Source organism: Acipenser ruthenus, chromosome 20, assembly GCF_902713425.1.
Source record: "Acipenser ruthenus chromosome 20, fAciRut3.2 maternal haplotype, whole genome shotgun sequence".
NCBI lineage: Eukaryota > Metazoa > Chordata > Actinopteri > Acipenseriformes > Acipenseridae > Acipenser > Acipenser ruthenus.
Genome location: NC_081208.1, coordinates 18,890,177 through 18,911,635, shown reverse-complemented (window position 1 = coordinate 18,911,635; position 21,459 = coordinate 18,890,177). Strand labels below are relative to the sequence as shown.

The following is a 21,459-nucleotide window of genomic DNA, read 5'->3' as shown; positions in this document are numbered from 1 at the left end:
AAATTATAGGACCGTATGATAACTAGGTCACACGGCCAAACTTTTGGCCAGCCACATTTCTGAGATGTTGAGTTTACCTAGCAGGATTATTATTATTATTATTATTATTATTATTATTATTATTATTATTATTATTATTATTATTTATTTATTTATTTATGTATTTATTTATTTGCCACAAGAGAGTGTGACGTAATGTTAATTGTGACGTATACTCATAATAGACAAAAGGTAAAATATTTAAAAAAGTAATTAAATAAATAAACAAATACACTTGACTTAAGAAAACTAAAATTGTCTAAAAATAATGAGTAGACTGTAACATTAATAAGTAAACAAATAAATGGAAAAATGTTTATGTAAACAAACGTTTCGACAAATCTTTCTTCTTATCGGTCTTCAATGCATATAAAAAAAAGACAGTTTTGTTGATATTTTGTTTACGTATATTATGTTTACTTTCCATTTACACAGTAACTGGTATGATTTAATTCAAACGGGAACTGCCACTTTAAGACCATAAAACGACCGGAAGAATTAGACTACTGCACCGGGTTACACTAGTGTAAAATTGAAAACATCGAAGGGCGATGCTACTGTTAGGTTTTGTCAGGACAGTGTGTTATAATGCAAGGAATTGGCGGAAACGGGTATCAGTTACGTGTATAAATAATTTCAGAGGCTGGGAATGCTTGCAACAAGCTCCAAACTATCCGTATCTATATTTCAGAAAGCAGCGTCTCTGTTTTTCCAGCACAAGCTCTGTAAAAAACATGGAGGAAATATTAACGAGGACTGTGGATTCTTTACCCACGTATGAAACGAGAGATAAATCGCCCCCACCCCCCGAGTCCAGTAGTTTGGAGTTTATACAATTTTATAGAAGTCTGGACAAATCTCAGCGGCCTGAATTTCTGTTCAATCTTTCTTCAGATTTTGGGGTTGACCATAAGTGCGTGGCAGAATTATGTGCCAATGTGATGGACTCGCAGAAGAGGGATATATCGACTGTGCTGCAAGCGGAGGACAGGTTACGGTACTGCTTGACTCCGAGATATAAAGTGCTGCTCAATCACATCAGCAGGGTGGAAGGCGGGGTGAAATTTCTCGTGGACCTGAAAGCAGATGTTATTGAAATCCTTGCGTCGAAAACCAATGACAGCCCGCACATCAGGGTAATTCAATTGTTCTTACGTCGATATGGTGGCTAAACAACACTGGCTTTCCCTAAACTTGTGGTGTCGACATTATGTGGTTACTGCTAATATTTCCACGAGAACATGACTTGATAAAATAATTCATAGGGTGTATGGCCTCAAGATTTTAGAACAGCCAGTGTATTCTGTAGACAAGATCTAAAAATGTGAAAATTGGGGCAACATAACCTAGAACTACTTCAAACGCGTGTAAACACTGTAATGTGGACAGCTGTCAAGTTACTATAGGTTGAGACCATCAACCTAATTTCCTTGTGGATTTGAACCCAGATAGTATGAGAGCAATAGAATGTAAAGCTAAGAAAGCAAGCCATCTTGGCCACTCACTCCTGTTTATTTTCTTATCCCATTAGAAAGTCACCTTGAATACCCTGTAGTACCCAATGTCTTGCTCTAGTTCTTCAATCACCTGTATTAATCTTACCTTCTGTGACAGAGGGCTTCAGTCTTTCACATCAGTGGTAAAGAAAATCTATACATTTCTTTTCATTCAATGTAATTTGCCTACAAAGGTTTAGGAGAGGGGTTTAAATATTTCACTTCATCAAGCAAAGATTTTTAAAATTGTATTACTTCCCTAGCCTCTCTTCTAAAGTCACTTCAGAGCTATTTCTTTTTGCTTCAAGGTCAGTAAAAGTTTGTGGTTTACAGTAGTTTTATGTTTATTATCTAAAAAGAAATACTGGATTGTGGACTGAAGGTTGTCTATCTTGAATTATATGGTCAATGAGCAGGTTTCGTTCAGTCAAGAGGCACAATCAAGGATCTCTGATGGTTATGTAACTAACATGTATGATAAGATAGCAGGAAGGTTGATAATGTTGCCCATGCTAATAAGTGGCATTAATGTTTTAAAGCCTTTATCATCTCTCTTTTAAGTAGTGCCAGGGCACCAATCCGAACAAACACTGCTAGTATTCAGAGATTGATGTAACATTTATGGAACATATGCAAAGAAAAAAAATGCAAAAATTGCACCAGGAATAGATTGAAAACACTTTTCCCCTGAGAGATTTTTTCTGTAATGTGGAGGTGCAATATTATTATTCTTTATCATATAAATTACCAGTGCACACACATAATTTGTGGTCCAGTGGTTAAAGAAAAGGGCTTGTAACCATGAGGTCCCCGGTTCAAATCCTACCTCAGCCACTGACTCATTGTGTGACCCTGAGCAAGTCACTTAACCTCCTTGTGCTTCGTCTTTCAGGTGAGACGTAGTTCTAAATGACTCTGCAGCTGATGCATAGTTCACACACCCTAGTCTCTGAAAGTCGCCTTGGATAAAGGTGTCTGCTAAATATACAAATAATCCAGAAGGTCCTCAAAGTCACTTGATTATCTCACAGTAACTGAAATGTTAAAATATACAGTATAAAATCATGAGTTTACAGGATTATAGCCAAATGCAATCCGAAACATCCATAGGCGTCTAGGAGTATATGGTAAGAGTTTGGTCAAGAGTGGTGCAAAAATCAGGGCAGCTTCTGTTTGTTATGAAATAATGTTACACCAACTGCTCACCTGCAGATCTATCCAGGAAAATGAGCTGTTGATAGCATTCATGGCACATGCATAAAATGACCAGTCTAGACACTATGCATCCCAATGTGAATAAAAGACAGTGACAAAATAAACAAATCAGTTTGAAAACACGAGTTTTAATTGTAATTGGCTATGTAATAGAATGGAAAAAAACAATAATCATATTCAGTCAATGGTGCAGATATCTGTTGTGCACTTTGCTTTATGCACACTTTGTTGACTGTCCAGTTTGTCCCATAAGTAAGCTATAGGGAGATAAGCTTGTTTGCCACTGATGGTGGTAATAACATCCTGCAGGTTGGTATGCTTTGCTACTGCTTGTACCGTTAGGTCTATATTCCAGTCATTTTTTTTCTGATTTCCACTTTCGCCTTTCAGCCAGCCTGGTCCCCTACTGCAAACATAGCTTCACTGAATTCTATATAACAAAAACAAGATGTACAGGAGTACTGGGCAAGCACAACACTGGATGCAAACCTAAGCTAAACCTAGAACAATAATATACAGTAGTGTGGAAATGTATTAGAACACCCCATTATTTCTGTAGTTTTGATTTGTGAATATGAAATCAAACCACTAAAAGAAAATCTTGGAAAATTGTCAAAATAGGCAAATTAGTGATTGTCTAGTAATTGATGGCTTTAATAGGCCACACATGCAATTAATTTAAAATAGTAAGAGAAACGGAACACATAGACACAAATGGTAAAATGCATGAGACTTTTTAGAAGTTGTTTAGTATGCCTAATCAAAGCACAAGTGCCTGTTGTTTCTATATCACTGATTACTGACCGAAAATTGAATTTTTCATGCAGGTAGGTACATTAAGTAAAGGATATAAATGACACATCTTGAGGTGTTGTAATAAACGTGCACACTACTGTAGAATTGTAGACATTACAATGTGCACTTTTATAGAGTGAATTAGACTATAATCACTGAGGAATTTCCCTTTTTCCCATAGTGGTTTTATTAACAGTGTTATGGTAGGTGTTTATGATATTTTGTCCAACTCCATTATATTAACTACAAATATGAGTCTGTTTCAGCTGTAGTCATATGTCTTAAAGGTTGTCAGTTCCCTGATTGTTTTTGCCAGTAGATAATTCATCATTGTCTCTTGGTGTGCTGGGCTTTTCCTATAGGTAGGTGTTGAGTCTGGTAGGCTGTCAGTCTCCTGATGTTTACTATACACTACAGCTTGTCCTCTGTATTAAAAGATTTAAAGGGCAAGATCACACTGCAGTTTTGGTTCCAGGCATGATTATTACCACACCCCAAAGATTTCTTCAGTCGAGATTTTCGTTAGCTATATTTGAAGTTGATAATGTGGTATAATTTGAATTTAAGGAAACTTAGTACAGGTATGAACTACTACTAGTTCATACCTGTACTAAGTTATCTTGTTGTTGTTATTGCTGAGATTCACTTGCTTAATTTTCAGTTGCAGTCTTTACATCTTAAATCTCAGTAGTGTAAAGAACCCCTGTGGTGTCAGTAGAAGACTCGGAATCATGTCTAACTACACCAGGTATATCAGTGACCCATTAAGCTGTCCCCCCTGAAACACTCTGCGGTTTATGTTATTTCTTACAGTTGCAGGGGGGTCAGTAGTTACAGCCTGGTGTACCTGATGTACTGATGTAGTTTAGACATGATTCTGAGAGCTCTATTGAGGCCCCAGGTGTGCTATAAACTTCTAAGTTTTAAAAAGTGTAAACACTTTTTTAAAAAAGATGTGATGACTGACATGATTCTGAGAGCCCTATTGAGGGACCCAGGTTTGCTTTTTAAAAAGGCACAAGGATGATTGAAACAGAACATTATAGTAAGTTAATCTAAACTACAAGAAGACATGAGTTAAAAAAAAAACAAAAAAAAACAAACAAAACTGATCTTTCATGCCTGTGCCAAGTTGCCCTTTAAGACACATCCCTGGAATAGCTAAAGCAACGGGAGTCTAATTTCCACCCCCGCAGTGACCCCATTGTGGGCTCTGTTCTCTCCCCAGGATCTGAATGGCACCTTGAAGAGCATGCTGTCAGAGTGGTTTTCCGTGGGGCTGTTGAGCCTAGAGCGGGTCACTTGGAAATCACCTTGCGAGCTCCTTCAGAAAATTAGCCAGTAAGCTTCATAATTTTATATTTCTTTTTGCCGATGTCTCTTTCTTCACTGTTGGAGGCCTCTATTTCCTTGGTCTTTTCAATGCATTCAGTCTCGCTAATGAAATAGATATTTTCCCAGACAACACCAGCCATGCAAATGACCTTCTTTTTCGTCAGTAAGATTCTGTGGGGAATGATGGTGCTTTCAGGGTTACAGTGCTGTGAATCGTGAAGTCTTCAGTCTGGCACCAGCTGCCAGTGTTTCCCGAAGGAGTTCCTTGGCAGCCTTGAGAAAGGCGAGGCATGGGGGAGCCTCCAGGTCAGGTTTAAAGGAGTGATAAACAATAAATCAACTTTAAGTGTAGATTTGAACTGCAGAATCCCACCTGACTTGTACTTCAAGGATCACTTCAAAAAAGTAGAAATTCACATCAACTTTTGATGTTATATATATATATATTGTGATCACTGTAAAGATGTATTCAGTGATCTGTTTTATAAGGTGTATACAGCTATGGCCAAAAGTTTTGCATCACCTAGAATTTTAGGATGATTAAAAAAAATAATATATATTGTTTATGAAATATATACACACACACATATACAGAAGTGCTCAAATTTGTTGGTACCCCTCCACAAAAAACGAAGAATGCACCATTTTCTCTGAAATAACTTGAAACTGACAAAAGTAATTGGCATCCACCATTGTTTATTCCATATTTAATAGAAATCAGACTTTGCTTTTGATTTTTTATTCAACATAATATTGTAAAATAATAAAACAAATGAAAATGGCATAGACAAAAATGATGAGACCGCTAACCTAATATTTTGTTGCACAACCTTTAGAGGCAATCACTGCAATCAAACGTTTTCTGTAGCTGTCAATGAGACTTCTGCACCTGTTAACAGGTAGTTTGGCCCACTCTTCCTGAGCAAACTGCTCCAGCTGTCTCAGGTTTGATGGGTGCCTTCTCCAGACTGCAAGTTTCAGCTCTTTCCATAGATGTTCGATAGGATTCAGATCAGGACTCATAGAAGGCCACTTCAGAATAGTCGAATGTTTTGTTCTTATCCATTCTTGGGTGCTTTTAGCTGTGTGTTTTGGGTCATTGTCCTGTTGGAGGACCCATGACCAGTGACTGAGACAGAGCTTTTTGACACTGGGCAGTACGTTTTGCTACAGAATGCCTTGATAGTCTTGAGATTTCATTGTGCCCTGCACAGATTCAAGGCACCCTGTGCCAGGCGCAGCAAAGCAGCCCCAAAACATAACTGAGCCTCCTCCATGTTTCACTGTAGGTATGGTGTTCTTTACTTTGAAAGCTTCATTTTTTGATCTGTGAACATAGAGCTGATGTGACTTGCCAAAAAGCTCCAGTTTTCACTCATCTGTCCAAAGGACATTCTCCCAGAAGGATTGTGGCTTGTCAATATGCATTTTAGCAAATTCCAGTCTGGCTTTTTTATGTTTTTCTTTCAAAAGTGGAGTCCTCCAGGGTCTTCTTCCATGGAGCCCACTTTCGCTCAAAAAGCGACGGATGGTGCGATCAGAAACTGACGTACCTTCACCTTGGAGTTCAGCTTGTATCTCTTTGGCAGTTATCCTTGGTTCTTTTTCTACCATTCGCACTATCCTTCTGTTCAATCTGGGGTCGATTTTCCTCTTGCGGCCGCGCCCAGGGAGGTTGGCTACAGTTCCATGGACCTTAAACTTCTTAATAATATTTGCAACTGTTGTCACAGGAACATCAAGCTGCTTGGAGATGGTCTTGTTGCTTTTACCTTTACCATGCTTGTCTATTATTTTCTTTCTGATCTCCTCAGACAACTCTCTCCTTCGCTTTCTCTGGTCCATGTTCAGTGTGGTGCACACAATGATACCAAACAGCACAGTGACTACTTTTCTCCATTTAAATAGGCTGAATGACTGATTACAAGATTGGAGACATGTGTGATACTAATTAAAGAAACTAATTAGTTTGAAATAGCACTATAATCCAATTATTTATTATCTTTTCTAAGGGGTACCAACAAATGTGTCCAGGCCATTTTAGAATATCTTTGTAGAATAAGCAATAATCATCTCTTTTCACAGCTTCTTTGCTTTATTCTATGACATACCAAAGGCATGCAAGTATACATGATAAAATAGCTTTTAATTTCATCACTTTTCAGGAGGAATGAAGCATTATTTCAATGAGCTGTAAGGGTACCAACATATTTGAGCACGTCTGTATATATATATATATATATATATATATATGAACATAATTTAGATATTTTATTTAACATCATGTAATCGAAGAAACTGCAAAATTATATTGCAAAATAGTAGTAGTACAGTATTTCAAAAGTCACATTTTTCAATTTTTGTCATTTTTTCATTAAGTATATGGAAAACTACAAAGGGGTATGTAATTCAGTCTGTTAATGTAACATTATTCAGCAGGTTTCATTCGACTTTATGAAGCAAAATTAGTTAATTCTATAGGGTGATGCAACACTTGACTGCCCGACCAAAGTTTTTGGTTCTTCACAAGCAATGCCTTCATCGCTAAAATATTTTTTTGATAATTCTCTTTTTTCTACTTCATTGTTTAACTTGCATACTAACTATTCCTGAAAAAAATAAATGCTTCTGAATTTATTTATTTATTTATTTATTTATTCATTTATTTATTTATGTGGGTTTTTTTTCTTGGAATACTTAGCATGGCATGGGATGTATACAGAATACACATAATAGTATTTTAAGCATTAGTAAAATTGTTTTAAGCCTAACATACAGAAAGAAAATGTTTCCTGGACTAGACCTGGCCTCTACTTTGAGAAATATTTTACTGGAAACTTTTTGCCTTTAGCCAATCAGTACAATGTTTTTGATATTGCAAATAAGCAAGATGGCAAATCGCTGAAGACAGCAGGGTTTAGACAACTGCTAAAATCAATTATTTTATCCACATGTACACAGACAGGCTATACCTGTAGAACAAGCCTTACTCTAGCTTTGTATTCTGGAGAGGAAATAATCGTGAGTTTCTTAAAAAAATAATAAAAAAAAGGTTTTACCTTAGAATTGTGATTGATTTAGAAAATAAATAAATAAACCAAACTTAAATTCAGTGATACGTTTAGCCCAAATGGTTGTCATTTCATTTTAAAAGTTTCTTTTAGTGTTTCATTATTGAGTGTATGGATGACAGAACCTTTTTTCCTTCCCCAGGTATGAAGCTGTTCACCCAGTTAGAAACTGGACAGATATTAAGCGCAGAGTGGGTCCTTACAGGCGCTGCTATGTGTTCACTCACGGGGCAATGCCAGGGGAGCCCTTGGTGGTTCTACATGTTGCCCTGAAAGAAGAGATCTCTGATAACATTCAGGTGAGGACCTGCACAACCTAGAAAGCTGGGTAGCAGCAGCCACAGTGTAGTTTAGCCGTATTAGTCACAACTATCCAAACAAGAAGGGTTTTATTCATTATTGTTCTCCTCCGCATATTAGGAGCATATATCTTGAGAACTGTCTAATTGCAATTTAAAGTTTGTAAGGACCTTCTTTAGCACAATTTATAAAGTATATCACAATCTGGGATTATATAGAATCTTTCTGTCTGTATGTCACACTGCCATTTTTATATGTAGGAAACCGCTTACCCAGGTATCGTGAAACTTGAAAAGGATGTTAAGTTATAAGAATATCAGAATCCTGGGGGTATTTTTAAACACAAATTATTGTTGATCTAGAATGCTTTTGAATATTAATACTCTGTGAGATAACTCCTAGCAAATTAAGAGCTGAAACCTCTGTTGTTTTCAATGGAACATGACTTATAATTTCAGATATAAGCCTGCACCAAATTGTATAAGAGAGGTCATCTACAAAGGGCCACTTTATGCCAGTTTGAACTACAGCTGATTAGAAAAGCTTAATTGCTGTCTTTTAATGAGCCACACTTAAGAACATGTCATGGTTAATTTATAAAGCATACTGTGCAGTTCATCTTTATTTTTTAAGAACTGATGTTTTCCAGCATTATAGTCACCTTGTCCACGTGCATTCAAGTTATGAACCTCTGTACAGTAGTTTCTTTCTAGAATGCTACTAAATGTATTTGTATTTCATTTTTTTAAAAACCCATTTGTCATTGATTTATTCTCCAATTCAGTCATTTCAAAAAAACAATAACTGCAGGCTGAATTGTTTTTCAGCAGGATCCACTCCCAATTACACCTAAGTGGCGGACTCAAAATTATGTGTGGGCTGCTGCATAAATGATTTGTGCATATAGGACCAAGCCAGAAAATTGCCTATATTAAGAATGCATGAAGTCCATGAATTTCTATAAAGAATGCAAAAAAAAATTAATAATATTCTCTATATTTTGTAATTTAAATATAAACCAAAAGAAGCAATATTCAAGTTTCATTCACATTATTATTATTCTTTCTTAGACCATTGTTCGAGGATTCTCTTCTCTGGATGCTGTGGAAGACATCAATAAGGTTAATGCTGCAGTCTTCTACTCCATCTCTTCAACCCAGCCAGGACTGCAAGGGGTGGAGCTGGGGAATTACCTCATCAAGCGGGTCGTGCGGGAACTCCAGGTGGGTGGGCTTTAGCTTCTGTGATCAGAGGGTGTGCTATATGCATCCCATGACAGTGACCAATGGTAGTTCATCACCTTTCTGAGAACTTGTACTGTCAACTTTTCAAGCAACTAGTTGGCTGGTATTTACACATTTCATCAAGTTTGTTAAATCCATGTTTAGTTGGTGTTGCTTTTGTTGCTTGAACCATGCATATAATTGCTTAAAGTAGCTTCAAATAAAATGGTATCCCTTACTATTGCATGGTCTTTGCAATCATTCTGACTGGTTGTAATTTTTCTCTAAATCAGACCTTACCTGACTTTCAACTTGTTTTGAGTTTGATTTGGAGAATCCTAAGTACCAAGATTCTGTAGACAAGCTCAGAGCTTGTCAAATCATGTTACAATGTAAAAGTGAGGCTGGAAGAGTTGAAAGGTCACATTGTCTGATTTGAACAGAATGAGAAAAGCTGTTCCATGCCAGTACTCCAGACTAACTCAAAATTAGATAATTCATGATAATAAATGAGTATCGGAGCAACCCAGAACCAGAATGATTGCAAACACCATAAAATACTAAAGTTGATGTAAAAAAAATAAAAATAATAATAATTATAAATGACATCTTAAGCTACTGACTCATTAAAAGTCAACTCGTAGTGCATTCCTGCTTCGTGGGTTAGGGAGAAAATCATTCGGTGATAGGCCACTTCATCCCACTTCTGCGACCCCTACTGGACAAGTCCAGGGGAGACTAGTGGGTAAAGAGAAGCAATGTACTACCACTTACCACTAAGTGAATTGCAACATTGGGGCAGTGATACTGGCACATTTACCACATAAGAGTACTGATACTGCCTCTTCTCTGACCCAGCATTAATGCTGCAGTCATACATAATGGAAATCATAGACATTCAACCTTTTGACATTTTTAGAAATCCAAAAGGATAACATGTTTTATTTGAACCGGTCTTGCTATGGATATAAGATGTTAAGGTTATATTGAAATTTTGACTTGTTAAAGGAAATGCACACAATTCCTCTTTCCTCTCCAACCTTTCCTTTCAACCTGCTGTAACACCTGCCTCTCGGAACAATGCCTGGCTTCAGATAACATAAGCGACACTGGCATTTCATCCTGTGAACGCCAAAGGGAATGAAAATAATGAAATTTCAGCTGCCACATTCAATAATCGGGAATGCGAAAATATTCAGTGTCTGGGAGCTACCATTTATTAAATGAGGAATGAATTGGATGGAAGGCATGTGGCATTCTACTTGATAGATTTAAATTACTTTTTTTTCTTTACATAAACAAAGGACTTCATGGAAGATTAATCCTCTCTTGATGTGTCTTTTCTATCATAACTGCTGAAGGACTTCATGGTGCTAGGTTTTTAAGGGTCTGAAGGATACATACCATACAATGGTATGTTTAAGACATTGGGGTTAATTTATGGTAGACAGAATGCTAAAATAATGTAGTAGCAAAACTATTGCATAACCAGACAATTAATTATTTTAGTGAAATCTTTCACAATATCATTTCTATTTTATACCATAAATTAGTTGTGCACTTCCATTGGCTATAAAGGTCTGAAATGTGCAGTTTGAAAGAAACACATGTTGTATGTATTTTCATTTGAAAACCAAATATCTGTGTTTGCAAACCTTGTTTATGGGTTATGTTGCACTTCCTTAGTCAGTTCCCCTAGAGACTGAAGTCCCTACCCATTAACCAATAAGCTGCTTCCCCTATTGACTGGTCACTGCATTTCCATCCTGGTATTTCTAAAGGACTCACCTCTGAGTTAAGTAACAGTTTGTTGAGCGACCCCGTGTTGTTGTCATATGTGGAAGCAACCGGTAAATTCAACAAGATGCACAGGTCCTTAAAACCCTTAAGTCAGTGAATTTTTAAGTAGCCGGTTCAAGGTCTTAAAACTACTTGAAAATTGCATTTTTTTTTTTTACAAGGTGCTTTAAAGTACTTGAATTTGTTATGTCTAATATATTTTGTAACATTCTGTGAAATAGTTTCTTAAGTACTACATTTTTATTACCTTAGATATAGAAATACAGCATTAATTCCCGCTATAAAGTTCTTGATATGTAGAAGCTGAAACCTACTGTAACTGTGCGTAACAAGATTTTCGTGGGCTTAGGCAGTGTTGCAAGCTGCAAGGTCGGTATCAATAGATTGGTATAGATGCACCTCTGTGCACCTGGTCTGACCTTTGCTGCGCAGGAAAGTCAGATGGGCTCAAGGGGGCTGTGAACCCGGTGAGAGGGAGCAGGGTGGTGCAATTCGCTGAATGCTACAGTACTGTTCTCATGAAGAACCCAAACAAAGCCTACTGTATTGCTTGCAAAAAATCAATCGACTTATCTGCAATGGGTGAATCTGCATTGTCAAGCCACGCTATAGGTAAATTCAGACATAATATTTATAGTCAAATAACATGTCTTCATTTCATTTTCAGACAGCCTAGCTTTGTTGTAAGATTTGTTTCAGAGAGACTTTCAAAGGAACCCGGTGCAAATGAGCTTTCTTTATGTAACTTGACATGTTTACAGAGAATAACACAAACAAAAATATAAATAAAAAAAAATATCTATTTCCTTTGGGGAAATATTGGGTAGGCCTATATATATAATGAAGTGTCTGCAGTTACGGCGCGCCGGCAAAATGCACAGTATTCTGTTTTTCCCCATAGGTGGTCACGTGGGACACAGAGATCACGTGACGTGGGTGGGTTGGGAAGAGTGTGAATGTGATAAGATAGTGAGATAGCATCGACTGAGCTTAGACACAGTCCTGGCTTTCGGTAGTTATCCACTTACAGTAAGGTGGGCAAACAGAATTTCTGATTTTAACTATCAAAAAATCAAATCGACTTTTGTAAACAGTTTTCATCTAACTTAAACATTTCTGAAAAAAAAAAAAAAAAAAACATAAAAAAAATATTTTAAATGTGTAAGAAATACTTTTTTCTGCACCAAACCTCGCTTAACTTTCATCCAGCGGCCATCTTGGATTTTATTTTTAAGTCTCTGCAGACTTTGAGCTTTCGTAATTAAAATTGGAAACATTTATAGATAAATTATTGATGGGACCAACAGGACCACTGCCTACTCCTTCGGTGCCAAAGAATCCACAAATGCCTGGCATTGGGTTATTAAAATTAGTACTAGTTACAGAATATGTTTGTTTGAATGACTTTATTAAAAAGTGTTACCACATGCCTTTGAGTGATGTATAATAAACAGCATTTACACGGCATGTGTATACATTGGTATCATCATCAGGTGGCGCTTCAATGTAAGATCTGTAGCCATAGTGTGGCACATCAACATTCTTCTAATATGTACAGCAGCCGTACAAATGTTATTTTTCCAGCTGCTGTAGCCGTATTAATAAAATACCTCTTTCCTTCCAGGAGAATAATGACATAATTTTGAGTCATGTGACACATTGACGGAAAAATTGAATTCTTAGAATATGTACAGCAGCCTTAAACATAGCAACTGCCTATATATAACAGTGCTCCACATGTTTTTCTGTCAGCAGTAGTCATTTTAAATTGCTTACATACTGCAGTAGTAAAGTCTTATGATAATAAAATAAGTCATAATTAGTACAATTACTTTTTATTTCAAGGTGACATTTTGTGTGTTATGATGGCAACACTACCAAAAATGTATTACGGTTGTTTCAAGAATTAAATGTTTGTTTTTGTAAATAAAAAAATAATAAAAAAAAAGAGAGAGAGAGGGTCTAGTAGTTATTTATTTATTTATTTTAACACAAACGAGATAGTTATATTGGTTGTGCGTGACATGAATTGGTCATTCTCGAGTGCACCAGTAGAACTTTCTGGCGGTCGCAGAGAAACTAAACACTTGCTTTCTATACTATGTAGGGTAAATGTACTATGAGCGTAAATGGCTTTTTCAGTCGTGAATTATAACGATACGCCCCATATCTAGAGCACTGTATGTGTGCGTGTGTGTGTGTGTGTGTGTATATATATATATATATATATAAGTTGATAAGAAGAAAAAATATAAAAAACAATAAATAAATAACGTACACAAAAAGTTTAAATTTCAGGACGTTTCAGGCAAAGGCCCTTCTTCAGCTGTGTAGAAAGAAAAGTAACACAGTGAAGAAGGGCTTTTGCCCGAAACATCCTGAAATAAATGCTTTTTTAATTGATTAAACTTTTTGTGTACATTATTTATTTAGGAAACAGTCATTTCATATATTTTTTTTTCTTGGGCTTTGCGCTTCAAATCTGATATATACGGTAATCTTCAGTAAACACTATCTGAAACCATGGATCCTCAAATTTCAGCGCGGCCTTCAAAAGTAATTTCTATAGAGACTTTATTGAAATGCATTTTGATTGGTTTGTCAGCGTTGAATTTTCTTATCAGAATTTTTTTTATCACAGTAAATATTTTGTTGACAACCTTCTTGACCGATTTGATATGCTGTCAGGTAACGCTATATTATCAGCGTCGAATCATTGTGTACGCAGAATCTTCCAGTGTCATGCCAGATTTCACCCCTTTTAGTCACATGACATGTCAGCGTTGTTGCTATGTGCGTCCCTGAGTCACATGACATGTCAGCGTTCTGTTGCTATGTGCAACCCTGGTTAGCTCCACTGTTTGCTAGGCGCATACCTGCTTTAGGTCAACTGGTCTTGACACTGACAATTTATTGATGTTTTAAAAACATTAAAAGTAAAACTGCTAAATAACATCGTAATGACTTGTAAACTCAACTAACCACATTTTGATTGATTGACTGAAGTCTGACTAATGCTTTTATGCTAATATGAAAAAAATAACACACTTGTCACCGCGTTTTCCAGCTTCACCCTTTTAATATTTGCCTTATTCTCTGTAAACAAATTGAATGCTTAATTAGAGATACTATTACATTAAAGAAAAGAAAATGCTGCTTTGTGTTCCTTTTGAAGTTCTCTTTAACATTTGTGTTAGTTCTTTATCTGAACAGGTAAACCGGTAAATTACAAAAACTTCAGGTTTTAATATTTAGGGAGTCTGGGCCAGCCTTATTCTTTTCAGCCCTAACCAAATACTGTATGCAAACACGAAGTTTATCGTTACTTGCAACAAATGAACAAATTAATTCATTTAACTTAATTTTATTTATTAATTCATTTTTAAAGGCAAATATGGGAAAGCAGTGCCATGAATTGGTGATTTCTTAATGCCATCAACATCAACTGTCAGTACCACATCGACTGTAACTTCCATATCGATTACAAGTTACATGTTACATCTCAACTTGCAACCACCATGCGGTCTTTTATCAGTTCAAGTCCAGCTTTGGCTGCAGAAATTTGCTGGACAGCCAAAGTAATCACTTGTCACTATTCATACAAGTCATGTGAAGGGATCAGCAGCATTTTTCATTGTATGTTTAATGACAGTGCAATGCTAAACAGCGCACTTGTGGGGAAAGAAAAATAAGCATGCCTTGTAACATTTGGGATAGCGCCCCATTTCTTTTCTCAGCTAAAAAACAAAGCCAAGCAACACAAGATATGTTTTGCTGTTTTGATGAGAGTTTGAACAGTGAGATGCAAAGTAGTCAGCTAGATGTCCACATCAGATTCTGGAATGAGAATTGTGTCCAGTCAAGATACTTGACATCCTACTTCATGGGTCATCATACATCTGAGCAGATTTATGAGAAATTTGAAACAGTGTGTGGGGACAGGCTTCAGTAATCTTGTGCAACTCTCCATGGGTGGACCTAATGTTAATTGGAAGCTGTACTCCATGTTGCAAGAAAACATTGAAAAGCAAACAAGTAAGAACATGCTTAACATGGGGAGCTGTGGCTGTACTGCACAATGGATGTGCAACAACAGATTGGGAAACTGACCAATCCGTTTCAAGTCTGCGATGGCTGTTTAAAGATTCACCAGCTCGTCGTGAAGACTTCATAACTGTGACAGGTTGCACAACTTTTCCCCTGGATATCTGCAGACACAGATGATTTGAAAATGTTGAGGTTGCTGATGGAACCCCTCACATCACACCTTATGTTGAACAATATGTGAGTGCAGCAAAATCTGGACAAGTTACAGAGCCAAACAACAAATCATTTAGGCATGTCCAGACAGTAAAGATGTTTTTTTTTTTTTTCACTTTTTCTTGATGATTGCCAGAGAAATCAAACCATTCTTAAAACTTTATCAGACAGACAAACCAATGCTACCATTTCTCTCCAGTGACGTGACGTCTTTGATCAAGGGATTGATGGAAAGGTTGATCAAACCGGAAATAATGAGAGATGCCACATCTGCATTTAAAATTGACATCCAAAATGCAACAAACCACATGGGTGTATCCAAACTGAAGGTTGGTTTTGTTACAGAAAGAATTCTGATGGAACTGAAAGCAAAGCAGCTAACATCTGATAAACAACTTTTGGAATCCAGGTGGAACTGCAAGTCTTTTCTGCTGAAGATGGTAACTAAACTGCTAGAGAAATGCCTACTGCAGTACCTTCTGGTGAGAAATGTGAACCTAGGGTCCTCATCTCTAATAAAGAAGCATGCAACAGAAAACTGACCTGTGTTCTGCAGATAGTGGCTGAAGCAGGCCACATCCCAGAAAGCAGGTGTGATGAATTTATGAAGGAATTTAGCCATTTTTATGATGTTTCACTTTCAGGAGATTCCTCTTCCTTTAGTAGCTTCAGACCCGAGGTTGATAGATTGGATACATTCTTTTATGACCGCTTGGCTAACAAAGCTGAGTTCAGACATCTTTGAGAGACTGAAGATTGTGCTTATCCTGTCACATGGACAAGCAACAGTTGAGCGTGGGTTTTCAGTGAACAAAGAAGTGATGGTGGAAAACCTTGCTGAGCAATCCCTGATAGCGCACAGTGTATCATTAATGACTGTGTTCATAGTGTAGGAGGTGTGCTTAACATCATTTACTCCAAAGAGCTGCTCCTTTCAGCAGCAGGTGTAGGCAGAAACACCAGACTGTATTTATTTTATTTATTTATTTTACTTTTTCCCCTCTTATCTGTAACTCGATTTACTAGATAACATTCTTGGACTATTGCTTGCAACACAGATTGAAACACTGCATTTTGTTATACTGCATTTAGAAAAAAGCAGTCGCCTACAGCAGCCCAAACCAACTCAGTGACATTGAATAAGAAAGTTTACTGGTCCAGAGCTAATCTATACATGAAAAGTGAGCTTAATTTAGATTTTTGCTAATAAGCCTTATTTTTACAGTTGGTTATTAGCATCATCAACATTGAAAACTGTTAAACTCCTTAAATTAGGGTCTTGAAAATTGTTACAGTAGTCCTTGAAAATTCCTTAATTTCCATTAGAAAAACTGTATGAACCCTGAATACAGTACATTGTGTAATTAGCAGACATTACGCTAGGGCAAGGCTGTCTAACAATGGCTCATCAAGCACCACAACAGGGCTGTCTTGGTTTCTAAGTGAAGGCTAGACATTCAGTATTTTTTGATAGAAGCAATTCAAAATGAAAAAACAAATGGTGCTGTGTAAGCATTTAAACGTGAAACCTTTTTAATGAGCACAAAAATACTGAAGTTTCTTAATGGCTCTTTAAAGAACTGTCTGGTCATCAATTTGTTCCAGTCAAAAAGGATAGACAGCTCTGGGCTAGAGACTAAATACAGACCAAGCCAAAGTGAATGGCACGCATTTAAAATAGTTATTCTCCATATCATAGAATGCTGTGCTTAAAGCGTGTAATACAAAATGTAATAAACGTGTAACTCGAGTATAGCTAATGCACCTGTATTGTGTATTGTATTCCCACTCACTTGCAGGATGCATGCATTTCTCTTTGTCACGGACAGGGGGAATCAGCGAATGCCCATTAAGTTTCAAAACCCTGTAGGAAGAACAGTTCTGTGAAAAACAATGACAAGCTTCCCTTAAAAAGTACAAGCATGGTGACAGAAGTCCAGCTTTAGAACTCAAATTGTTAGTTTTTATAAACAACAGTGTTTAAAACCTCTACAAAGCATTTAAATCGTGCATTCATAGCATGGATAATTGTAAATGGAGGTTACCAAATGTCCCTATATGGTAAATTTCAAATTCCATCAGCTGTGACTTGCACTCAGTGACATTCCACATTTGCCTCATCGGTTCCACATTATAACAGTCTGCTCTCTGCTTTGGATGGTTAAGAGATTGACATCAATGTATTCTCTTAATTCACAATTTTCTGATCTGAGTTTAGACTAGTGAATCGTTAGGCTTACTAATAGAATTTTGAGGTTGGCGTCCCCTTCAGTATCTTCATCCACAGCCATGCAGAAAATGACAGACAGACAGGCAATACAGTACATTGATTTGGATATTTGATACCATACATTAAAAAAAAACCAAAAAAAAAACCTTTTGTTTCTGTGGTTTACCATCTGGACATGTACATAGCAATCCCTGTAGTTTTAGTTTTGGTTAAGCATGTGTACATATCTTTTATCGTAATTACCTTTTTATCGTTTCTTTCAGTCCCAACTGGCAATTTAAGAAAACAAATGTCATAGAAATGTTACTGTTGTGAATTCCAAACATAGCAACCATAGTTCACCAATAGCCCACCACACGCCCACCCAACATCTCTTCAAAATGATCAATATGCAAAGTTTGTGACCGTTTCGGCAAGTGAGAAAACAGATTTCATGTTTAAAAAAATAAAAAACTATGCTGTGTTTTTAAATGTTTTTTTTTTTTTTTTAAACTAACGAAACAACACAGAGACAGCTATTCAGTAGGTGATGGTGTTTAGTGGACTGTGAGATTCATCCCCTGAGTCAACAGTATGCCAATGTTATATATTTTTATCTGAGATGAGCCAAACCCGCCCTCTAATTTCACTCTGTGATCGTGGCACAGGGCAATCCATATCCATCACTCCCTTCCCTGGATATCAGGAGGCATTGATTTACAGGCAGCACATTTCCTGTGCCTTTCAAGGTCATAGAAAGTATAGTACATTCTGTATTCCCTGGTCTAAAGGGAGATCCATCAACCTTCAGAATGAGATATTCTGATCTCTACTTGCTTGCTAAGTAATCTGAGAAACACATTGAAACTTCACAAAAGTAAGCTCAGTAGTGTTTAATAGTACAGCTAGTTGTGCATCCAGTATGAGCATCACGTGATCCTGGGTTATACTGTCTTAGTGAGGAGAACAACATGTCACTCGTCACTCATCTGTTCTGTATAGCGGTTGTTTCTGTCTCTTGCAAGATATCCGATGGGTTATTTTAAAAAGGGGTAAAATGTCATAACAACACATCATTGGTCCCTTCTGAATGTTACACTATAGGTGATCTACATTTGAGAATTGAAGTCAGTTTGACCAGCCTCACCAGCCACAGCTAGAATTTATTAGAGCATTTTATAGTATTGAGGAATACCCCTAATTTGCATTATTTGCCTATTTTTAGAGTTAATCCTGGAATAACCAGGGTTTGTGCAATCCAGAGTGACCCCCGCAGTGCTGTAAAATCCTTTAGTAAAAAACAGTTGTTACTTCTCTTGGCTGGTTATTGGTTATTAAATCAACCCCTTACTCAAGGTTGCTTCATCAGCTTTCCTTTATAGTGCTATATCTAATACATATTGTCCTGTTAAACTCCAGGGGGAATTTCCTCATTTGAACCAGTTCTCCAGCCTGTCTCCCATCCCTGGCTTCACAAACTGGCTTCTCGGCCTCCTGAACGAGCAGAGGAAGGAAGGCCCCAGCAATCGGATCCTGTCAGACATGGAGTTCAGGGACATCGAGGAGATCACTGGGGGGCAAGCGTATGAGACCATGCGGAAGCTCCTGAGCACCAACGAGTGGGTGAGTTCGGGGCATCTTGTAAAGGCCTTGGAGCCGGTGCTCATGCGGCTGTGCGCCTGGTACCTGTACGGGGAGAAGCACCGCGGATACGCCCTTAACCCCGTGGCCAACTTCCACCTGCAGAATGGAGCCACCATGTGGAGGCTGAACTGGCAGGCTGACACCAGCCCACGAGGCCTCTCAGCCTCCTGCGGGATGATGGTAAACTACAGATACTTCCTGCAGGACACAAGCGCCAACAGCAGCAGGTACCTGAAGACAAAGGAAATCGAAGCTTCAGATCAGATTCGGAATTTGGTTTTGCAGTTTCAAAAAGCCAGCAAGCTTTAAGTAACATGGGTTACTGGTACACCCCTGAGAGTCTTTCAATCCATTCCAATTCAGGACTTTATTCCAGTAACTTCAAATGGCATATTTTTATGATGTCTTTTTATGATGTCTGCATTTACTCTGAGTGGTTCTTAATGCTTCCTTATTTAGTAATTTGTTGGAGCTTGGTTTAAGTTGGTCTTTCTGCTGGCCCAATCTACTTTACACATAGAGAGGGAGTAGATGGGACCAGCCAAGCTGAAATGTTGTCACATGATTTGAATGGAATTGGGAAGTCTTGGGCAACTACAATTTAACAGGCAAGCTCACAGACAGGTAAAGACAGAAAAAATACTCAATATTGAATCAACAGAACCCAGAACTGAAATAATTGCAAAGGGAAAGTTGAAATTAAAAAAATAAAAACATGTAAGCTACTTACTAATTCATGATTTAATTGAACACCCACCTGGGTTTAGTTAAACGATTAAAGGCCTGGTAGGAACAAGACTGATCAGTTCAATAATGACATGTTTGGAATGGAAGGTGCTGAACTGGAACGGATTGAAAGAATCACAAGTGAGTGACAGGCAGTTGAATCTAAGAGGTTCCCTGTTATCAATCACTGCCTGGCACCAATAACAGCAATGAAGGTTTTGGTTGCCTTTGACTGAATCATCCTGAAATGTGTTCTTATATGTGCAACATACCGTATTTAAAGCTGTTTGCGGTAGGAGCTTGTATACAGCTGGTATTTCTAAAAAAGTAGTCGGAGAAATAGTTTTGATTTCCTAATGATTATGCTGTTAATTTGTATTTATAAGAATATATTTTGTCCTCTAAGGCTAAACATTGCGATACATGAGCTGCCTTTGCACTAATTTCCTTTCTTGCTTGTAACTGGGGAAAGAAAATGTTGAGAAAACATTGTATTCCCCATTGGAATAAATGCCATTCGAATTCATCCATCAGGATGATTGTTTAATGAAACTAATTGGGAGGATGTATTACAGTTACAAAGTGTGATTTCTGAACTGTTGATCACGTACTGTAATGTGTGTGTCAACTCACATTAAAGCTGCAAGTTCTGTGCTACATGCAATACACTTTCTTGGTATGTCTATTTTCTTTATTCTCCAATACTTCAGATTCTTGTGAATTTTATGCAGCTGTTAATGACACTCCAGTGGTTGCCTTTCATACAAATGTTGTTTTTATTGTACTGTTAACATTTTACAAGACCGGCACTTTATTAGGACCTGCACCTAGTATCGGGTTGGGCCAGCGTTTGCCCTGATCGCAGCCTTAACACCGCATGGCAAAGACTCCATAAGGAGTTGGGACGTGACTTGAGGGATCCATCCAGTCATTAATAATTCATGCAATTGATACAGAGTGGAAGGCAGAAGATCTTGACAGCGATTGCATACACAATTCTGGTACGATAGATTATCGTCTTGAAAGTAGCCATGACTATCAGAGTGCAAGTGAACATCATTGGGTGGAGCTGATACACAACCATGTTTATGTAAACTTTATTTCAGCCTTCCAGAGTAATCAAGAGACCCAGGGTATGGCAGGGGAACATGCCGCACACCAGGACAAGGTCAAATCCAATGAGGTAGACAGGTCCTAATAAAGTGGCCTGGCAGCATTTTCAATTTATGTAACAACTTTAACAAATAAGCATGCCTTACAGATGCACTCTGTAATGGTAAAAAAAAAAAAAATATATATATATATATATATATATATATATATATATATATATATATATATATATA

The 21,459-nt window shown here is 37.3% G+C and overlaps 1 protein-coding gene across 1 annotated transcript; it reads left to right on the top strand.

Moving 5' to 3' along the window:
- Positions 1–537: 537 nt before the first annotated feature.
- Positions 538–20,781, top strand: LOC117425131 (malonyl-CoA decarboxylase, mitochondrial-like). The gene is made up of 5 exons (XM_034041823.3): positions 538–1,175; positions 4,774–4,886; positions 8,094–8,250; positions 9,322–9,474; positions 19,163–20,781. Exons 1-5 carry the CDS (start codon positions 591–593, stop codon positions 19,694–19,696), a joined length of 1,542 nt encoding a protein of 513 aa, XP_033897714.3. The 5' UTR covers positions 538–590; the 3' UTR covers positions 19,697–20,781.
- The last annotated feature ends 678 nt before the right edge of the window (positions 20,782–21,459 follow it).